Raw genomic sequence first — 16,041 nt, 5'->3', positions numbered from 1 at the left:
GTGTAAAGAAAAGAAAAAAAATTCAAAGGCTACAAACCTAACAAATAAAATATGCCTAGTGATGATCAGATTTTAGGAGACTTGTGTAAAGACAACTCACTACAGGGACAATTTTACAAGACACTTGCTTTGGGAATACACAAGGTTGGGGAGGGGGGGTGGGGGGGGAAGAGAAAGGAAGCATGCATAATTTGATCTAAAAAGTCATCACATCACTCCCTAACAAGGAGCAACATTTATGCAAGAGATTATAGAATCTTAAGGAGCCTATATTGTAGCTGTGCAGCTGGAAAAACTATTTTTTAATTAAAAAAAGGTTAAAGGATGGAAAAACCTTTTTTTAAAAAATGAACACACCACTTCATTGACAGTACTATGTCTGTTGCAAGATGCTCCTACCAGAGTTTAGAAAGCATACTCTCCTGGGCTGTCCCATAGTATAAACAACTTGGCTGATGTCTTGCTGCTTTAAAGCCACAATGAATCTCCAAACTACACTCTCCCAACACCAGACAGAAGACATTCCCTTCCTGAACTGGGTAAAATCTGATAACAAACTTGTTGGTTTTGTAGCAGTATGGACGTTTGATGGTATTTTTGAATCTTCCAAGGACATATTTAGAATAACACATGAAGTATTCTGCATTTTACCAATGTTAAATTCTCATTTATCATATATTCCATAACACCACATGCAAAACCTATTTTTAAGCAAACTAAAGAGGTGACAAGTGAATGTTTTGCTGCTGGGAAATCTATGAATCAGAAATAAGACTTCAGCAGCTAAGACTACCAGACAGGTGCCCATACAACAACCAGCTGTCAAAGAACAAGACTGATTACAAACTATATAGGTGCAAATCAGCTTTGCCCATTTCACCCATAAAGCAAATAGGACAGCAATCCCTAGTCAACCATCTGACACAGTCTACACATACCTAGAGAAAAACAAAGTTTTACCTTTCATAAGTTTGTTTTAGATGAAACCTGTGCATTTCGTTCTACAGAAAGAATTGTAACTAAAAGCATACGATTCCAATACTGTATACAAATTTTTAAAAACATGAAGATGCGTGGTTGAAATTCTTAACATTGGTCCTACGACAACCACTCACCCCAAATCCAGCATCTTTATGGGACCATAACGGGCACAGGTGTCTCTAAATCAATTGAATTTCAGCAGTTTACTTAATTCTTGAGAATCACAGTTAACATGGGCAGTGTGGATATCAAACTCCCAAGTTATTTGATATTTTAAAGGAATCAAATGAAAAACAAGATACTGTTTTCCACAGATTACACAATAAAACCAGTACAGCCAAATTGCAATTAAAATACAAGTGGTCCAATTAACCAATTGTTTTTCCCTCACAGCAGCTAACTCATCAGTAGAGTTCCTATGCAACAGAAAAAAAAACACTGCAACTACTACTGCCAAACTAAGCAGTAGTTCCACATCAACTAAATTTAACACCTGACCATAAGTGTTTTAACCAATGGTTTCACCTACTTCCTAAACTACCCTCAAAGACCTGTAGGTTCAGGAAGATCAGCACTCCAGTTGCCTCAGACAGATCAATTACCTTCAGTGCCACAGTTGAAGCTCAAGTAAATGTGATTAAATCTCAGCAATGAATAGAGATGGGCTTTTGAAAATCATGAACCTTAAATGAGATCTGCAAAGCATTACAAATCCCAAAAATACTTTCCTCAGTTTCCTTAATAATGCAAGAATGACAGAACTGTGAACTATGCTACAAGATGGATGTGTGGTGGCGCCATATTGGTTAATAACATTCTGGTTTGGATTCCCTTCATCTGACCAGTTACCACCTTAGATGGTTCAGCAGGAAGAAAGACCAAGCTTCCCCTCAAAGAGAGGGTTACCAACAATAAATGCTTCTGGTCAACTTTCAATACAGCAATGAAAAGAGGTCATTATTGCTGAGTATTCATCAGCCTAGGTACATGGATGAGAACAGAAAGAAAAATGTATGGGGTGAGAAAGGAAGCTGCACTGGGTATTCATCCAAGGGTTCAAAGAGAAAGTACAGTTTGAGGCTGAAGCTTAGTCATTCCTGGACAAATGACTCAGGTTGCTGCAAGTTTTGAAATCTTCAGCAGCAGGGCTCTGCAGCTACCTTGAGGGGTAATAATTGGTCACAGTCCACAATGCACCACATGCTGAAAATCACTCCATTGTTCCATTAACCAGTATTTCCCCCCAAGGAAATGAGCCAAGAATCCAGAGGGAGTCTCACTCTGGGAGCACTGAGAAACCATGCAGCAGCCTGGGTGCAAATTACTTACCAACTTGGCTGAAAATTGAGACCCCAAAAAGGAGAGAATGATGAGATTAATTTTCCTCATTTCTCTCCCTCCCCTCAATAAACATGGGAAAACTAAGTGTTCCTCTCCCCTCTATTTTTATAGGGTACTTGATTATACCTCACTGCAAAAACTTATTTGTGCATCCTGCAATTGGGGTACTTTTAGTTCAAGACAAATGGCATGTGTTAGACACAGGAGACAATACAACACAAGGCTGTAAACTGCCTAGTTCAATTTGGTTCACAAATTGTGTGATAGTCACATTTCCCATCACAAGAACAATTTATTCAACATTTAAAAAAATGTTATTAAATAAAATAACTGGGGGTGGGGCTGGGGGGGAAAAGAGAGGGAGACAAGAGAGAGAGGGTGAACCTTTCATAACTCACTAATGAATTCAGTTCTTTTTTAATTACAAATCTCCTCTAGTGTACAACTAAATTTTACTCAATACTTCACATTCATTACACTACTTCAATCCTTTCTTCTTTGCCCCAGGTTTGTCTTTTTTTTGCCCACTTTCACAGCTCTACTTAAAGCCCTGGGATAGAGTTCCATGGGTGCCAGCAGCCCTCTGGTAGCTCACCCAAATGTGGACGCTTTTTATGTTTAAACCAAATTGGGTTCGGTGTTGGGGCGGGTGGGGGGTGGGGTCAGTGGGAAAAAGGGAGGGAGGCAGAGGGAATAAAAGAGAAAGTCAATAGGCTACTAGATTACTTGTCAGAAGCGTCGCAACTTCATTCAATTGCTTCCTCATCCAAAAAGTTACACACTTCCTAGTAATAATTGGATAAAGTCAGAAAGGGGAACAGGAAAAATGATCGATTTTGCTTTTGTTAGCATCCTTACTACTGGACTGCTAGAGATCAGCTAACTTGGCAGAGACTGGTAATTAAACTGAGGGCCTATATTCAGAACATGCATCCCTCTGGAAAAAGGGGATGATAGTGGTAGTTTAAAAAAGTTAAAAAAGCTCAAGGGCCACTTTTACACTGTCAAGTACGCTCTCAAATCCTGCACGTATATACTCAAATAAACTGACCCATCTTGTACTGTGATCCATGAAATGAGTTTGCCTTACAGAAAAAAAGGTATTACCCCAACTTATTTAAAATTTACAGAAAACTTGTAACCTAATCCTAAGAACCCAACTACATAACAGTCACATTTTAGCAGTAGGAAGTTTTCAGACAAGTACCAACATAAGCTCTCCCCTTCTTGCCCAATCACCACCCTCTCAAGTAGTCCATTGAGTTAAGAGTAGATGCGAATGGCCTGAGTAACAGGTGTGTTGCACACTGGACACTTTGGCTCTTCCTTGTCGCAGATTCGGTTGGCACACTCCATACAGAAATGGTTGTGGCCGCACGGCACCAGGGCTGCAATCACTTCACTTTCAAAGCAGACCACACAATCGCGTTTCCCCCGGGCCATACCAGAGCCAGACGAGTCGGTGGGTGAGCCAGAAGTAGTGCTACCATTGGAAGAGGAGTAGCTTGTACCATTGGAGAAGGCAGAGATGTATACTGGAAGCTCGACTTGACTCGCCATGTTCAAGGGGTCACTGCATGACCTTCCAGCAAGGGGGAACTCTATGTTTTCTATAAACGTTGGTGATAGGCGAGGGGTGGTGGGTTGGCTGTCACGGGCTATTGTACCAGCTGTCGATTCGTTACCAAAGCCAATAGGATTTGCCTGTTCAAATGGACACCAGATCACAGATTGAGCTGTGGCTGGAAGGGGGTCAAAGGCAGGCGATTCAAACCCCAGATCTTCAGAGCTCATGGTTGCAAATGATTCTCCGAACCAGAAACCACCTGCGCTGAATGGGCTTGTTGGGCTGAAGTCAGTCATCTGGTTACTTCCAAAGTAGGAATCAGTTGATCCACTGCCAAGGGAGCTCGAGCTGTCATTTCTGTAGCTGGAGAGAAGTCTATTGCGGGCAGGAATGGAGTTCATCTTCCCCCATGTGGACTCAAATCCACCACTGTCAAAACTCACATCTGTGCCATTGGAATGGAAGTCATTTTCTTCATTGATTTCGATATAATTGCCTGTACGAACTGCAATGTGCGCTTCTATCTCTTCCCTGGCCCGATCAACATTTTCAGGCATGCCAGTCACTTCGAACACTGGCTCTTTATCACGGCTAGGAGTGACTATGTACGTATGGGTTTGTTGCTGAATTCGCTTAATTGTGGCGCCCTTGGGCCCTACCACCAGACCTACCACACGGTAGGGCACTCGTACCTGAATGGTGGTTTGCCCAGGTAGATTTGGGGTGCCAGGTACAGAGAGGCCAGCTATTCCAGGTGCTGCCCCAGGCACTGCTCCATTTTTGTTTCTTGATGCTCGTATCATTGAGAAGTGTTCTGCAGCTGAAATGATCTCTCTTTTAGCCATAGCCACATCTTCCTTCCTCCCAGTGACGACAAAAATGGGCTCCTCTCCTCTAACTGGAGTCTTGATATAAGTGTTGGTTTTTGCTCTCAGGGCCTTGATTTTGCAACCTTCAGATATTAAAGGATGGAGGTGTGGGAAAGAGGAAGAAAAAAAAAATTTAAGTTAGTGAAACATCTAAAACGTACAATAAGATAATGCTGTCTGCATTTGCAACACAAACATATTATACCATAACTAGCTTTCTTCAAACAACATTTTTGTATTTTACACTGCATAATCTTAAATTAGTCTGAGATTTTCTACTTAGGAAAGGTAGTGTGTGTGTAGGATTTCATAACAGAACACAAAATGCACAGCTCAGGCAGAACGTTTCTTTCAATTAATGTAACCAATTTTCATTTCCGTACAGGAGACAAAGCACACTTAACATTGTACTGACCAAGCAAAGAGAAATAAAGGAATAGAAATCGGTGGGGGTGGGTAGAGGCAAGGAAATTTAAGAAATAAATAAATGCAGAGATACGACCTGCAATACACTTGAAGGGTAGTGAAAGCAGATAGAATAGTAACTTTCAAAAGAAAATTCAATAAATACTTGAAAAGGAGAAATCTGCAAGCCAATGAGGAAATGCAAAGCAGTGGGTCTAAAACTGGACAGTTCAAAAAAAAAGGTAGCATAGGTACGATGGCTGAATGATCTCCTTGTGCTGCCCGATTCTATAAATGGTTTTATTGGTTTTAAAATAGTTTCATACCACATGAAGTGTGGTAATTGACAATAATCTCACAGAAGACTAACTACCCAACATAGGCCTGGAAATGCTGATAACAGAACCACCCCCCCTGAAATTAATAAGATATCAGGAGAGAAAACAAGGACAAGTTGCATATATAATACACACACACACTCCACTGCCACTAGACTTCAAACACTAGTTCTCCATTTGCATCACTAAGACTGAGGCCCATGAACTGAAAGCAAAGGCAAGTGAGCCATTTGAGTAATTTCCCCCCCTCATCCGCCGAAATAAAAAAGACCATTTCAGAGAATGATTATCTGCCACAGCATGCAAGAAAGAAACATCCACAAACTCATTTGACAGAATAGATCCAACAGGACAGAGATAATCCTAGATAACTTATCAAGTATCCTTCTGTGGAAATTTGAAGTTCATTAGAATTGGAACATTTGATGGTGAGTTCTGCTGGTGCTGCCCACTCATGTACCACTACAAATTGTGCACCAACATTCCCCAATGCTTTCTCTGGAGGGGAAAAATCCTGTCAAACTGGGTACCTCCAGGAGCATAGATCAGAAAGCTACATTCATCACCAGCTCTGGTCCAACTGTATAAAGCATTATATTGTCCTGTTCTCATCCACCAAAACTACTTATTCCAGGAAGATCCTGGAATGCAAAAACAATCCCCAGTTTCTGTTCTCTACCTCTCCCTTCCAACATAGGAGTTCATGAACTGTTGTCATACAAAGATGGTAATTTGATCAGCTGCTGCTGCCACCTCCCTTCCTCCCCCTAACCCATCTGGCAAAACATCCCCTGACACCATCCCCAGCCCTGAACTCTGAGCATACTAGTTCCTCTCCTATCTCCCCTCATGCCTGCTCCAAGCTCATCTTGTCCATGAGGCCCATCTCCTTGACCCCTTAACCCTATTCTCACTAAACTGCTGACCACCCAACTTCCCTTTCTGCTATTGTTAGCTGTTCTCTCTCCTTGGGTACTGTTACCTTTCAAGTCAGCTGTCATCACCCCTCTCAGAAAAAAACCCTTGCCCTTTCCTCAAGTCCTTGAAAGTGTTTTCATTTCCCAAATCTGTGTCAACTTCCCCAGGACACCATGTTTGAATCCCTCCAATCAGGTTTATATCCCTGCCATAGTACTGAAACAGTTATCACCAAAGCCATGAAGGGCATCCTGTGACAAAGCTATTCTGCTTCATCCTTCAACCTGACTGCAGCCTTGGATGTGGTTGGCCACAGCATCTTCCTCCAACACCTCCCCATGGTTACCAATTGGGCTGGACTGCTCTCAAGGCTCCACTCTTATCTAATTACAGCCAGAGAGTCGCCTGCAATGACTTTTCTTCCTGCTCCCTCACCATTACCTATTATGTTCTCCCAAGGATAGATCCTAGTTCCTTCCCTACCCTCCCACCCCCTCATTTCACATCTACATGTTGCCCCTTGGCTATGTCACAGAATGAACATAAGATGACAAATCAGGAGTAGGCCATTCGGCCCTCGAGCCTATGCTGTTCAATAAGATCATGGCTGATCTGATTGTAGTCTCAATTCCACTTTTCTTCCTGCCCCCTATACCCCATTAACTCCCTTGTCAATCTAGAATTTATTCAACTCAGCTTTAAAATTATTCGATAACCTTGCCTCCACTGCTCTCTGGGGAAAGAGTATTCCACAGACTCATAAGTCTCAAGAGAAAAAATTTCTCCTCAGCTCCATCTTAAATGGTACCACAGATTGGCCAATTGTCTGCGGGCTGGCTCTCTGAAGGAGCAATTTGCCTAGTGCAGTGCCCTTGCCTTCTCCACTTAGTCCTGCACATTCTTCCTTTTCAGATACTAATTCAATTCGGTTAAACGCCTCAAACGAACCTGCCTCCACCACATTCTCAGGCAGTGCATTCCAGATTCTAGCCACTTGCTGCACGAAAAACAAAATTCCTCCTGTCTCCATTGCTTCTTTTGCCAATTACCTTAAATCTGTGCGCTCTGGTTCTCAATCCTTCCACCAATGGGAAGTTTCACCCCATCTACTCTGTCCAGACCACTCATGATTTTGAGTACACCATCAAATCTCCTCTTTTACCTTCTCTTTTCCAAGGAAAACAGATTGGAGAGGTTGGGACTACCTACATAACTGAAGTTCCTCACCCCTGGAATCATTCTCATGAATCTCTTCTACACTTTGGGAAAGGTATAGGCATTGGAGAAAGTGTGGCGCTCAGAATTGGATACAGTACTCCAGTTGAGGCTGAACCAGATTCTATACAAGTTTAACTTACTTCCTTGCTCTTGTATTTCATGCCCCTATTAACAAAGCGTAGGATGCTGTATGCTATTAACCACACTCTCAACCTGTGCCACCTTCAATGACTTATGCACATATACAGTGAGGACCCACTGCCTGCCTTTTAGAGTTAACCCTTTATTTTACATTCTCTCCGCATTCTTCCTACCAAACTGAATCACTTCACTTCTCAATAAATTTCATCTGCCACTTCTTCCACCATTCCACCAAACTATGCCCTTTTGAAGTTCTGCACTACCGCCTCACTGTTTGCGATACTTCAAGTTTGTATAATCCACAAACTTTGAAAATTGTCACCGCTGCATACCAAGGTCAAGGTCATTAATATACAGCAGGAAGAGCAAGGGTCTTAACACTAACCGTCTGGGGAATTCCACTACAAATCTTCCAACAGTCTGGAGAACATCCATTAAGCACCATTTTTTCCTATCACTCAGTCAATTTCATATCCATGTTGCTACTTTCCCTTTTATTCCATGAACCATAACTTTACTAAGTAGTCTGTTGTGCAGCACTTCATCAAATGCCGTTTGGAAGTCCATATACTTCGCAGCAACAGCATTACCCTCAATATAGTCTGAAAATAACCCAGTTTCTACACGCATAATGACAACCACACCCAGTTCCACCGCAACTCTCCGTCCCTCCATTGCCTCTTAAGTTGTCAGGCTGCACATCTGCTATCCAATGCTAGATGGGCAGAATTTCCTCCAACTGAATGGCAATTAATAGGACCAAAACCCTCATCTGTAGTCCATATGGTAAACTCTTTCTTTGGCCACCAACCCCATCCTTCTTCCTGGCAGCTGAGGCTGAACCAGACTATTCTCAACCTTGGAGTCAGATATGACACCATTATGAGCTTCTGACCACACATACACACCAAGGCCACCTATTACCACCTCGGTAATATCATCCGACTCCAACCCTGATTTAACTAATCTCCTGTTGAAACCCTCGCCTTCGTTATCTCTAGACTTGACTATTCCAATATTTTCTTGGCTGCTCTCTCATCTTCCATCCTTGAAGTGGAAGTCATCCAAAACTCTTCTGCCCATGTCCTAACTCGCACCAAGTCCCATTCTCCCACCACCCCATGTGGCTCCAGATTAAGCAATGCCTTTATTTCAAATCTCCCTATGGCCTCACCGTCTCATCCTCTCCTGTCCACCAGCCAGAGATGTCTGTGATGCTTTAATTATAGCCTTCTGAGCATGCTCAATTTCAATGGCTCCACTAATGGAGCCCGTGTATTAACCTGCCATGGTTCTAAACTCTGGAATTCTCTTGCTAAATCACTTTCTTGTAAGACACTCCTTAAAGCATCTGCCTTAAAATCTCAAATGGCCATGTAAAATATTGCTTTATAACACTCTGTGAAGTGCCTTGGGATGTTTTATTGTGTTGAAGGTACTACATAACAAGTTGTGAGCACCTTGCTTGTTAGTACCAGTTTGAAAAATACTGTTTAAAAAGAAAGGGACAAAGTTGGTCATCTTTTGCAAATTCTCAGGGGTAGTGTTGTATGGTGAAGAAATGAAATCTCAAACTCTTTCAAGTTGATTGTAATGGTGCAAATACTTCTTCCTGCTGTGCATTCACCATGTGACACAAATCCAGCCCATATTACACAGACTGCCCATTCTATCCAGGATGCATTGCAGGAACAGGTAGGTTCCATGATCACAACTGTCTGGTCACTTGGGAGCACAGAACTTGAGTAGTGCTGAAAAAGAGACATGCTATTGAAGCATTTCATCTTGCATTCATCAGGACATAATCACAATACCACAAATCTCAAAGGGAACGAAAATTTAATCTACAGGAGAGGGGGGTGCTGATTGGTTCACAAGAGGACTGATTCAAGGCTTGAAGCGTGGTTCACTTACCCGTGCTAGAAGCTACATTAATTCACAGAGCCCCGTCCTTTGCAGATGGAAAGAATATGGCCACATGAAACACTTTTTTCCCCCCAAGTGAACCAAAAGCTTGGGGCACAGCCATTCATTCCCTGATTCACTCCCCATGACACTTGACCAGAGTCCACTGGCCTGGTTTGAATTTAAACAAAAACTTGGTAGTTAATTGTTCTCCCTGGTGCATTCTCCATGGCAACACCTCTACCAGAGTCCAGATGCCAACTGATCAACATCCCCTTCTCATGTAGTATAAATTGTCGTTTCCTTTGAGATTTAATATTCTTATGATTCTATCCTGATGAGTGCATGACAAAAATCTTCACTGTAAAAAAAAAAGGCATGCTGTCGATCAGGCTATTGCACTCAGCTCACAGCAATTTAGGAAACTCCTCCCAGATAGCCAGAGCCCTCAAATGTGACACATTTATGCACATCTGATTCTAAGCATTTTTGCTGTCTCTCTCTCAGCCTGTTATGTAGACTTGGAACCCGCACTGGCCTGCTGGAGGAAGGCCAACACATATAGCAAATAACTAATGACAGTGGAAGTATGACTACCCTCAGAAGTAGTAAACACAATACTTTGCTCTCTCCCAGATGTACAAGCAGCTTCCTGTGTAGTTCATTAAATGGAACAAGACAACTCCCTTCAAAACACCTGTTCTGGAAAACATGAGCTGTTTTAATTTCTATTGTGTTGGGAGTATCTAACTTTCAGTGGTACATTAGTCCTACCTTCAAGTTTAACTGTGATTGTAGTGCTTGCTTTGCAAAATGGATGTTTGAAAAAAAAAAACAAAAATCACCAACTATAACAAAGCTATTTTTTTTTCAATTAATGCAACTGTTAGCCCTTCACATTTACTATACTGCCTACCTCAGGAGAGTTTTGTTGCCAGTGCTAACAGGAGCGAATTTGGTTTACATTTGTTATTTTATTCAGATTGTCACATTGCTGGCTTATACAGACCACCCTCATTGCTTGATGAAACTGTGCAACAAAAACAAGGCTGTGTTTTAAAGTTTTTTTAAGCAACTGTCTGTACCCAAATCTTTCACATTTTGAAGGGGAAAAGGGAAAAAAATAAAAAGGAGGAAGGTGTACTTTGTATTGAAACTTCCAGTGACACACTTTCACATACTAGAGGGGTAATGTTTTTGCTTCCTTAAACAGAGGATCAGCTTCTCAATAATCTGTCCAGCACTAACTTCAAACATATCCCATAAGCATGCCATGGCCTACAGAAACCAAGTCTCCTACTGACCTCCAGAATATAGCTCTGGATCAAAACATCTTAACATAATTGTTCTTTTTAACCCTGTAAAGAAAATGTCAAGATGAGCAGCATTTTAAAATCCAATTTAAAGTACTGAAACTCTAATAGAGAATTTTTATGGACACTATAAAAGCAGCAATGCTTCTATTAAGAAGTGACTGTGTGTAGAGCAATACATTGTGATAAATTATTGATTTTCACCTTAAATTATCTTTCCCCATAATCAGCAGCTTAGTTTCAATCAGAGGCACATTTTAAAAGGCAGTGCTTTCTCCTTCAGTGAAGGAATATTCCACTTCATTATTAAATTAGATCTTGTACCATCAGTATACACCCAGTTTTAATCCAGATCATCATTCAGGCTAGTTGAGTGACTGCATGGCCCAGTGTTTCAGTAATCAGCTGGAATCTCCCTTCAATCGTAGTTGAGCAAGAGGCAGAAAAAAATCTACATTTTAAAAATAGGTGCTAGGGAAGTCAAAGAGCCAACTGGGTCTGCAAGAGTACCACCCACACATGCCTATAATTAACACTGCCACACATGCACCCCCCACCCCCCCCGAATTCACTTGCCCTTTTTAATACATTATGAGAGCCATCTGCGACTTTGTAGCCTTAAGCAAACTTTCTGCTAAAGGCACCATTGATTTTCATTCACCACCTGCTCAGTAATTTCAAGTCAGTCAAAATCAGTGTGGGGAAACACTATTGCAAGTCTCCATCTCACCGCTGTGATTCAATATATTGTAATAAAATGGAATACTAGAGTCAAATTTTCAGAGAAATAAGAAAAAGAGCTATTAACCAGCGTTTGCTTGTTAAAAATATTACTAGCTGCATTAGGTTACCAAGGTGCAGCATTTTCTAGCTTGGAAGCAACTTGATTGTCAAAATTCGATGATGTTTTTGCATGTGCTGAACCGTTTATATTTATAGATAGGCATCACTTTTGAGCAAATACACTCATCATCTCAAACTTTTCATTGCTTCTTTTAAAAATGAAAACACATCGTTCCTACTTAACCAACCATAAAAACTTCTGCAATAATAGCACTTACTAACCTGAAATTTCCAAAATGGAAGAAAAGTCAGATGGGACAAGCAAATATATTGATCAACTTTTGGTGCTTTCAATTCCCCCTACAAAGAAAAACTTCAGGGGGAGGCTGATACCTACTGTTGCTGGCAGCAGACATGACTGTAATAATTTCATACCATTTAGTTTCACAGGAAGCTAAAAAAAAGTGTTCCTTAAGAAATCAGTTTAGTTAGAGCACCCATGGTTTCAACTGTGCATCAGCAGGGAGTTGAAGATTAGTTGGAAAGTATACTAAACACGTACCTACCTTTGTATAATGCTTATGTATGCCACTTAGTAGTTACATTAAGCACTCAGATAAAAGCTCAGTAGGTAAAGTCCACAGGCATCTATCTATGCCTTTTTACAAACAGTGGACATAATGAATCATGAGGGGGGTGGACAGAGTAGATAGGGAGAAGCCGCTCCCACTTATAAAAAAGGATCAACAACGAGAGGGCACAGACAAAGTGGATTTGCAAAAGAAGCAAATGTGAATCGAGAAAAAACTTTCACACAGCGAGTGGTTCGGGTCTGGAATGCACTGCCTGGAAGTGTGGTGGAGGCAGGTTCAATCAAGGTTATTAGATGATTGTTTGAATAGAAACAAGGTGCAGGGGTACTGGGAAAAGGCAGGGCAATGGTACTAGGTCATAATGCTCATTGGAGTGGCAGTGCAGACATGATGGGCCAAATGGTCTCCTTCTGTGTCGTTAAGATTCTGTGACATATGTACAACGTTCAAACAGTACATTTTTAGGAGTGCTTTGAATTCTACAAAATGCGGAAAAATAAACACCCACCTCCAGACCAACTGAAAAAAAAACTGAGAGAGAGATATTCAAATGTCCAGTTCAAATGCAATTAAAATTACCACACAAATGCTCCATGAATTTTCTATAGCGTAGATTTGATGCTGAGGGGTCGGAACTTTGCAGATGAGAAGAAACCAGTTTCAGGTTAGACGGTTAATGAACAATGAATTCTGACAAATGCAGAAACAGGTTTTTAACAATTTAGTTTACAGATTGAGACTTTTGATGCCCAACGTCTGCTAAATGTTGGGTGCATTAAGTAAGGCTGCTTGGAGCAGCAGCATTTCAGTGTACTGCGCACAAAGTTGTGGAATAACAATAAAATTCAATACCATTAGATTTCCGGGGAGGGGGCAGGGAAGAAAAATAAAATAAAAGCCTCAACATGTTGTTCAGTCTTACCGAACAACCTAGAACTCAAGAAACCCAAACTTGGGCAGCAATTTTACCATAAACAAGGTACTTTGAAAGTACAAGGAAAATAAAATTATGAAGCCTAAAATGAATGGGAAAATTATAAAAAAAAGGACAACTGAACTCACCCAGAGAGATAAAGCCCTACTATTAGGGACACTTGGGGCCTTGATCCTGTAAGATCTTGAAATACTTAAGTGAAGAAAAGTGCAGGGATATGGGGAAAAAAATGGATTGCTCTTTGAGAGAGCTGGCTTCAAACTTGGTGGGCCAAATGGCCTCCTTCTGCACTACGATCTGAAAAGTTACACAAACGAAGGTGCAATAAAGGCATGTGAAAACAGAGGGAGATGGTGACACAGTGCTAATGTCACTGAACTAGCAATCCAGAAGCCCAGGCTAATGCCCCAGGGACACTGGTTTAAATCCCACTACACAGCCTCAGCAATGGTGATCCTGAAAATACCATCAATTGTTGCAAATGTCCATTAGCAGAAGGAAATCTGCCATACTGACCTGGTCCAGCATGTGACTCCAAGTCTGCAGCAATGTGGTTGACTCAAATGCCCTCTGAAATTAGGGATTTCTAAATCGGATAAAGGGAAGTTAGGGATGGGCAACAAATGCTGGCCTTGCCAGTAACGTTCACATCCCATGAAAGCACAAAGAAAAAAAACCCAGGAATGTTGTATTAAAAAAAATATAAATTGGAAACATCTAAGCAGTTTAGAAATGAAATATGTCACTCTTCCCAAGTGCTTAATATTGCCATAGAACAACCTGGTAATTTTGAGTGATTCATACAACTCAGCAAATTAATGTTGTAGTGCTTCAGGCAACATCCGCAGAATGACTAGGTGTGGCATTATCTCAGGCTCATATACTGAATATTAAAAGTCAGGTTTTAGAAAGCTCATTTCAAATAAATGCAACCCCAGCTTGAACAAATTTGATAGGTTGGTGAGGAGAGAATTGCTTCTTCAAAACTCAGAATAAGCAGGACAACTTTAAAAGGACACAATGCTAAGCAGGCAGCATAGATGCACAATTACTGTAACCCTAGATAAATGAACAAATTCTTCGAGGAGGTTGCAACATTGATAAAGGTAGACCTACAGACATGGTCCATTGGGACTTAAATGTTTTTGGCAAGATGTCAAGTCATCGTTTAGTATACAATAAGAGACCTGGGAATTGGAGAGCAGATCCTGGGTTGGATGGAGAAACTGGCTGCATTCTTGTGGACAGGTGGTTTTCATCAATTGTAGTGGTGTGCAAGGATACTAGACGGGGTTACTGTCTGCACTTTTCAGATGACAATGTGCTGGTTGCCTCAACCCTAGAGGCAATCTAATCCACATGATGGGCTCACATCAAGCAGATGACATTTAATTTGGATAAATGTAGTGTTATACTTGTGAGTAGGGGCAAATTCCCAGCACATGTGCACCATGCTGGTTTCTGAATTAACATGTGTTCAGAGGGTAACGAGTTATAGTGCACAAGTCTCTAAGTAAAAGATGCCCAAATGGCTACACCAGAAACAAAAATCATTAGGATGACCAAATGTAAAACAAAAAGCACCAGTGTCAAAGACCCATATTTGATTCGGATTGCCTCAGACTGAGAGATAGAGACCTTGGAAAAGGTGCAGAGGGAAGCTACTAGTATAATGGAGTCCTGCTCGCATCTGCAAAAAAAAAGCTCACTATTCCAGGAGTATCCTGAAATGCAAAGTAACCCTTGGCTTCTTCTTTCTACAGCAAAGAGTCTTCTTAAACTCCTCTCCCCAAACAAGTGCAAGGAACTCATGGATTTCTTCGTTCTGAGAACATAAGAAATAGTCAGTAATACAGCCCAAGTCCACTCCACTATTCAAGATCATGGATGATTTGATATTGGCGTCAACTCCACTTTCCTGCCTGTTCCCCACAACCCTTGACTTGCCTATAATTAAAAAAATCTCAATCTTGAATATATGCAATGACTCAGAGTTCCAAAGATTCACGACCCCGAAGAAATTCTCCCTCATCTGCATCTTAAATGGGCAACTCTTATTCTGAAATTATGTCCCCTAGTTTAAGATTCCCCACCCAGAGGGAAAAACATTTTCTCAGCATCTACCCTGTCAAGCCTCCTTAGAATCTTCTGCTTCAATAAAGATTACCTCTCATTCTTCTAAGCTCTAATGACTATAGGCCCAATCTGCTCAACATTTCCTCAAGATAATCCCTTCATCCAGGAATCAACTTAGTGAACCTTCTCTGAACTGCCTCCAATGCAGGTATATCACTCCTCAAATAAGGCGACCCAAACTGTATACAGTAGGCTACAATTGTTCCAAGACTTTCCTTTCATACTCCATCGCCCTTACAATTAAGACCAACATTCCATTTGCCTTCACAATCACGCTGTACCTGCATGCAAACTTGGAGATTCATTTAGGAGGACACCCAAATCCCTCTGTACCGTAGCATTCTGCAGTCTCTCCCCATTTAAATAACCTCCTGCTTTCTAATCTATCTACCAAAGTGGATAAGTGCACATTTTACTCCATCCACCAAATCTTTGCCCACTCATTTAACCTATCTGTATCCTTTTGCAGATTCTGTATCCTAATTTGCTTACCCACCTACAGTATCTTTGTAATGTCAGTAAATTTGGCTACAATACATTGGTCACTTCATCTAAGTCACTGATAAGTTGTAAATAGTTGAGGCCCCAGCACTGATCCC

At 41.2% G+C, this 16,041-nt stretch overlaps 1 protein-coding gene across 1 annotated transcript in view; it reads right to left on the bottom strand.

The window, feature by feature from the left end:
• Positions 1-310: 310 nt before the first annotated feature.
• mex3c (mex-3 RNA binding family member C) overlaps positions 311-16,041 on the bottom strand; it is a 50,853-nt gene continuing 35,122 nt past the window's right edge. Inside the window, exon 2 of the mRNA XM_078552481.1 lies at positions 311-4,841. Within this exon, the coding sequence (XP_078408607.1) occupies positions 3,586-4,841 (1,256 nt within the window). The 3' untranslated portion in view covers positions 311-3,585. The remainder of the gene's footprint in view (positions 4,842-16,041) is intronic.

This window comes from Cetorhinus maximus, chromosome 1 (genome assembly GCF_964194155.1).
Source record: "Cetorhinus maximus chromosome 1, sCetMax3.hap1.1, whole genome shotgun sequence".
In the NCBI taxonomy this organism is placed as follows: Eukaryota; Metazoa; Chordata; class Chondrichthyes; order Lamniformes; family Cetorhinidae; genus Cetorhinus; species Cetorhinus maximus.
Note: the sequence above shows the minus strand (reverse complement) of the source record. Positions and strands in the feature narration are given on the sequence as shown.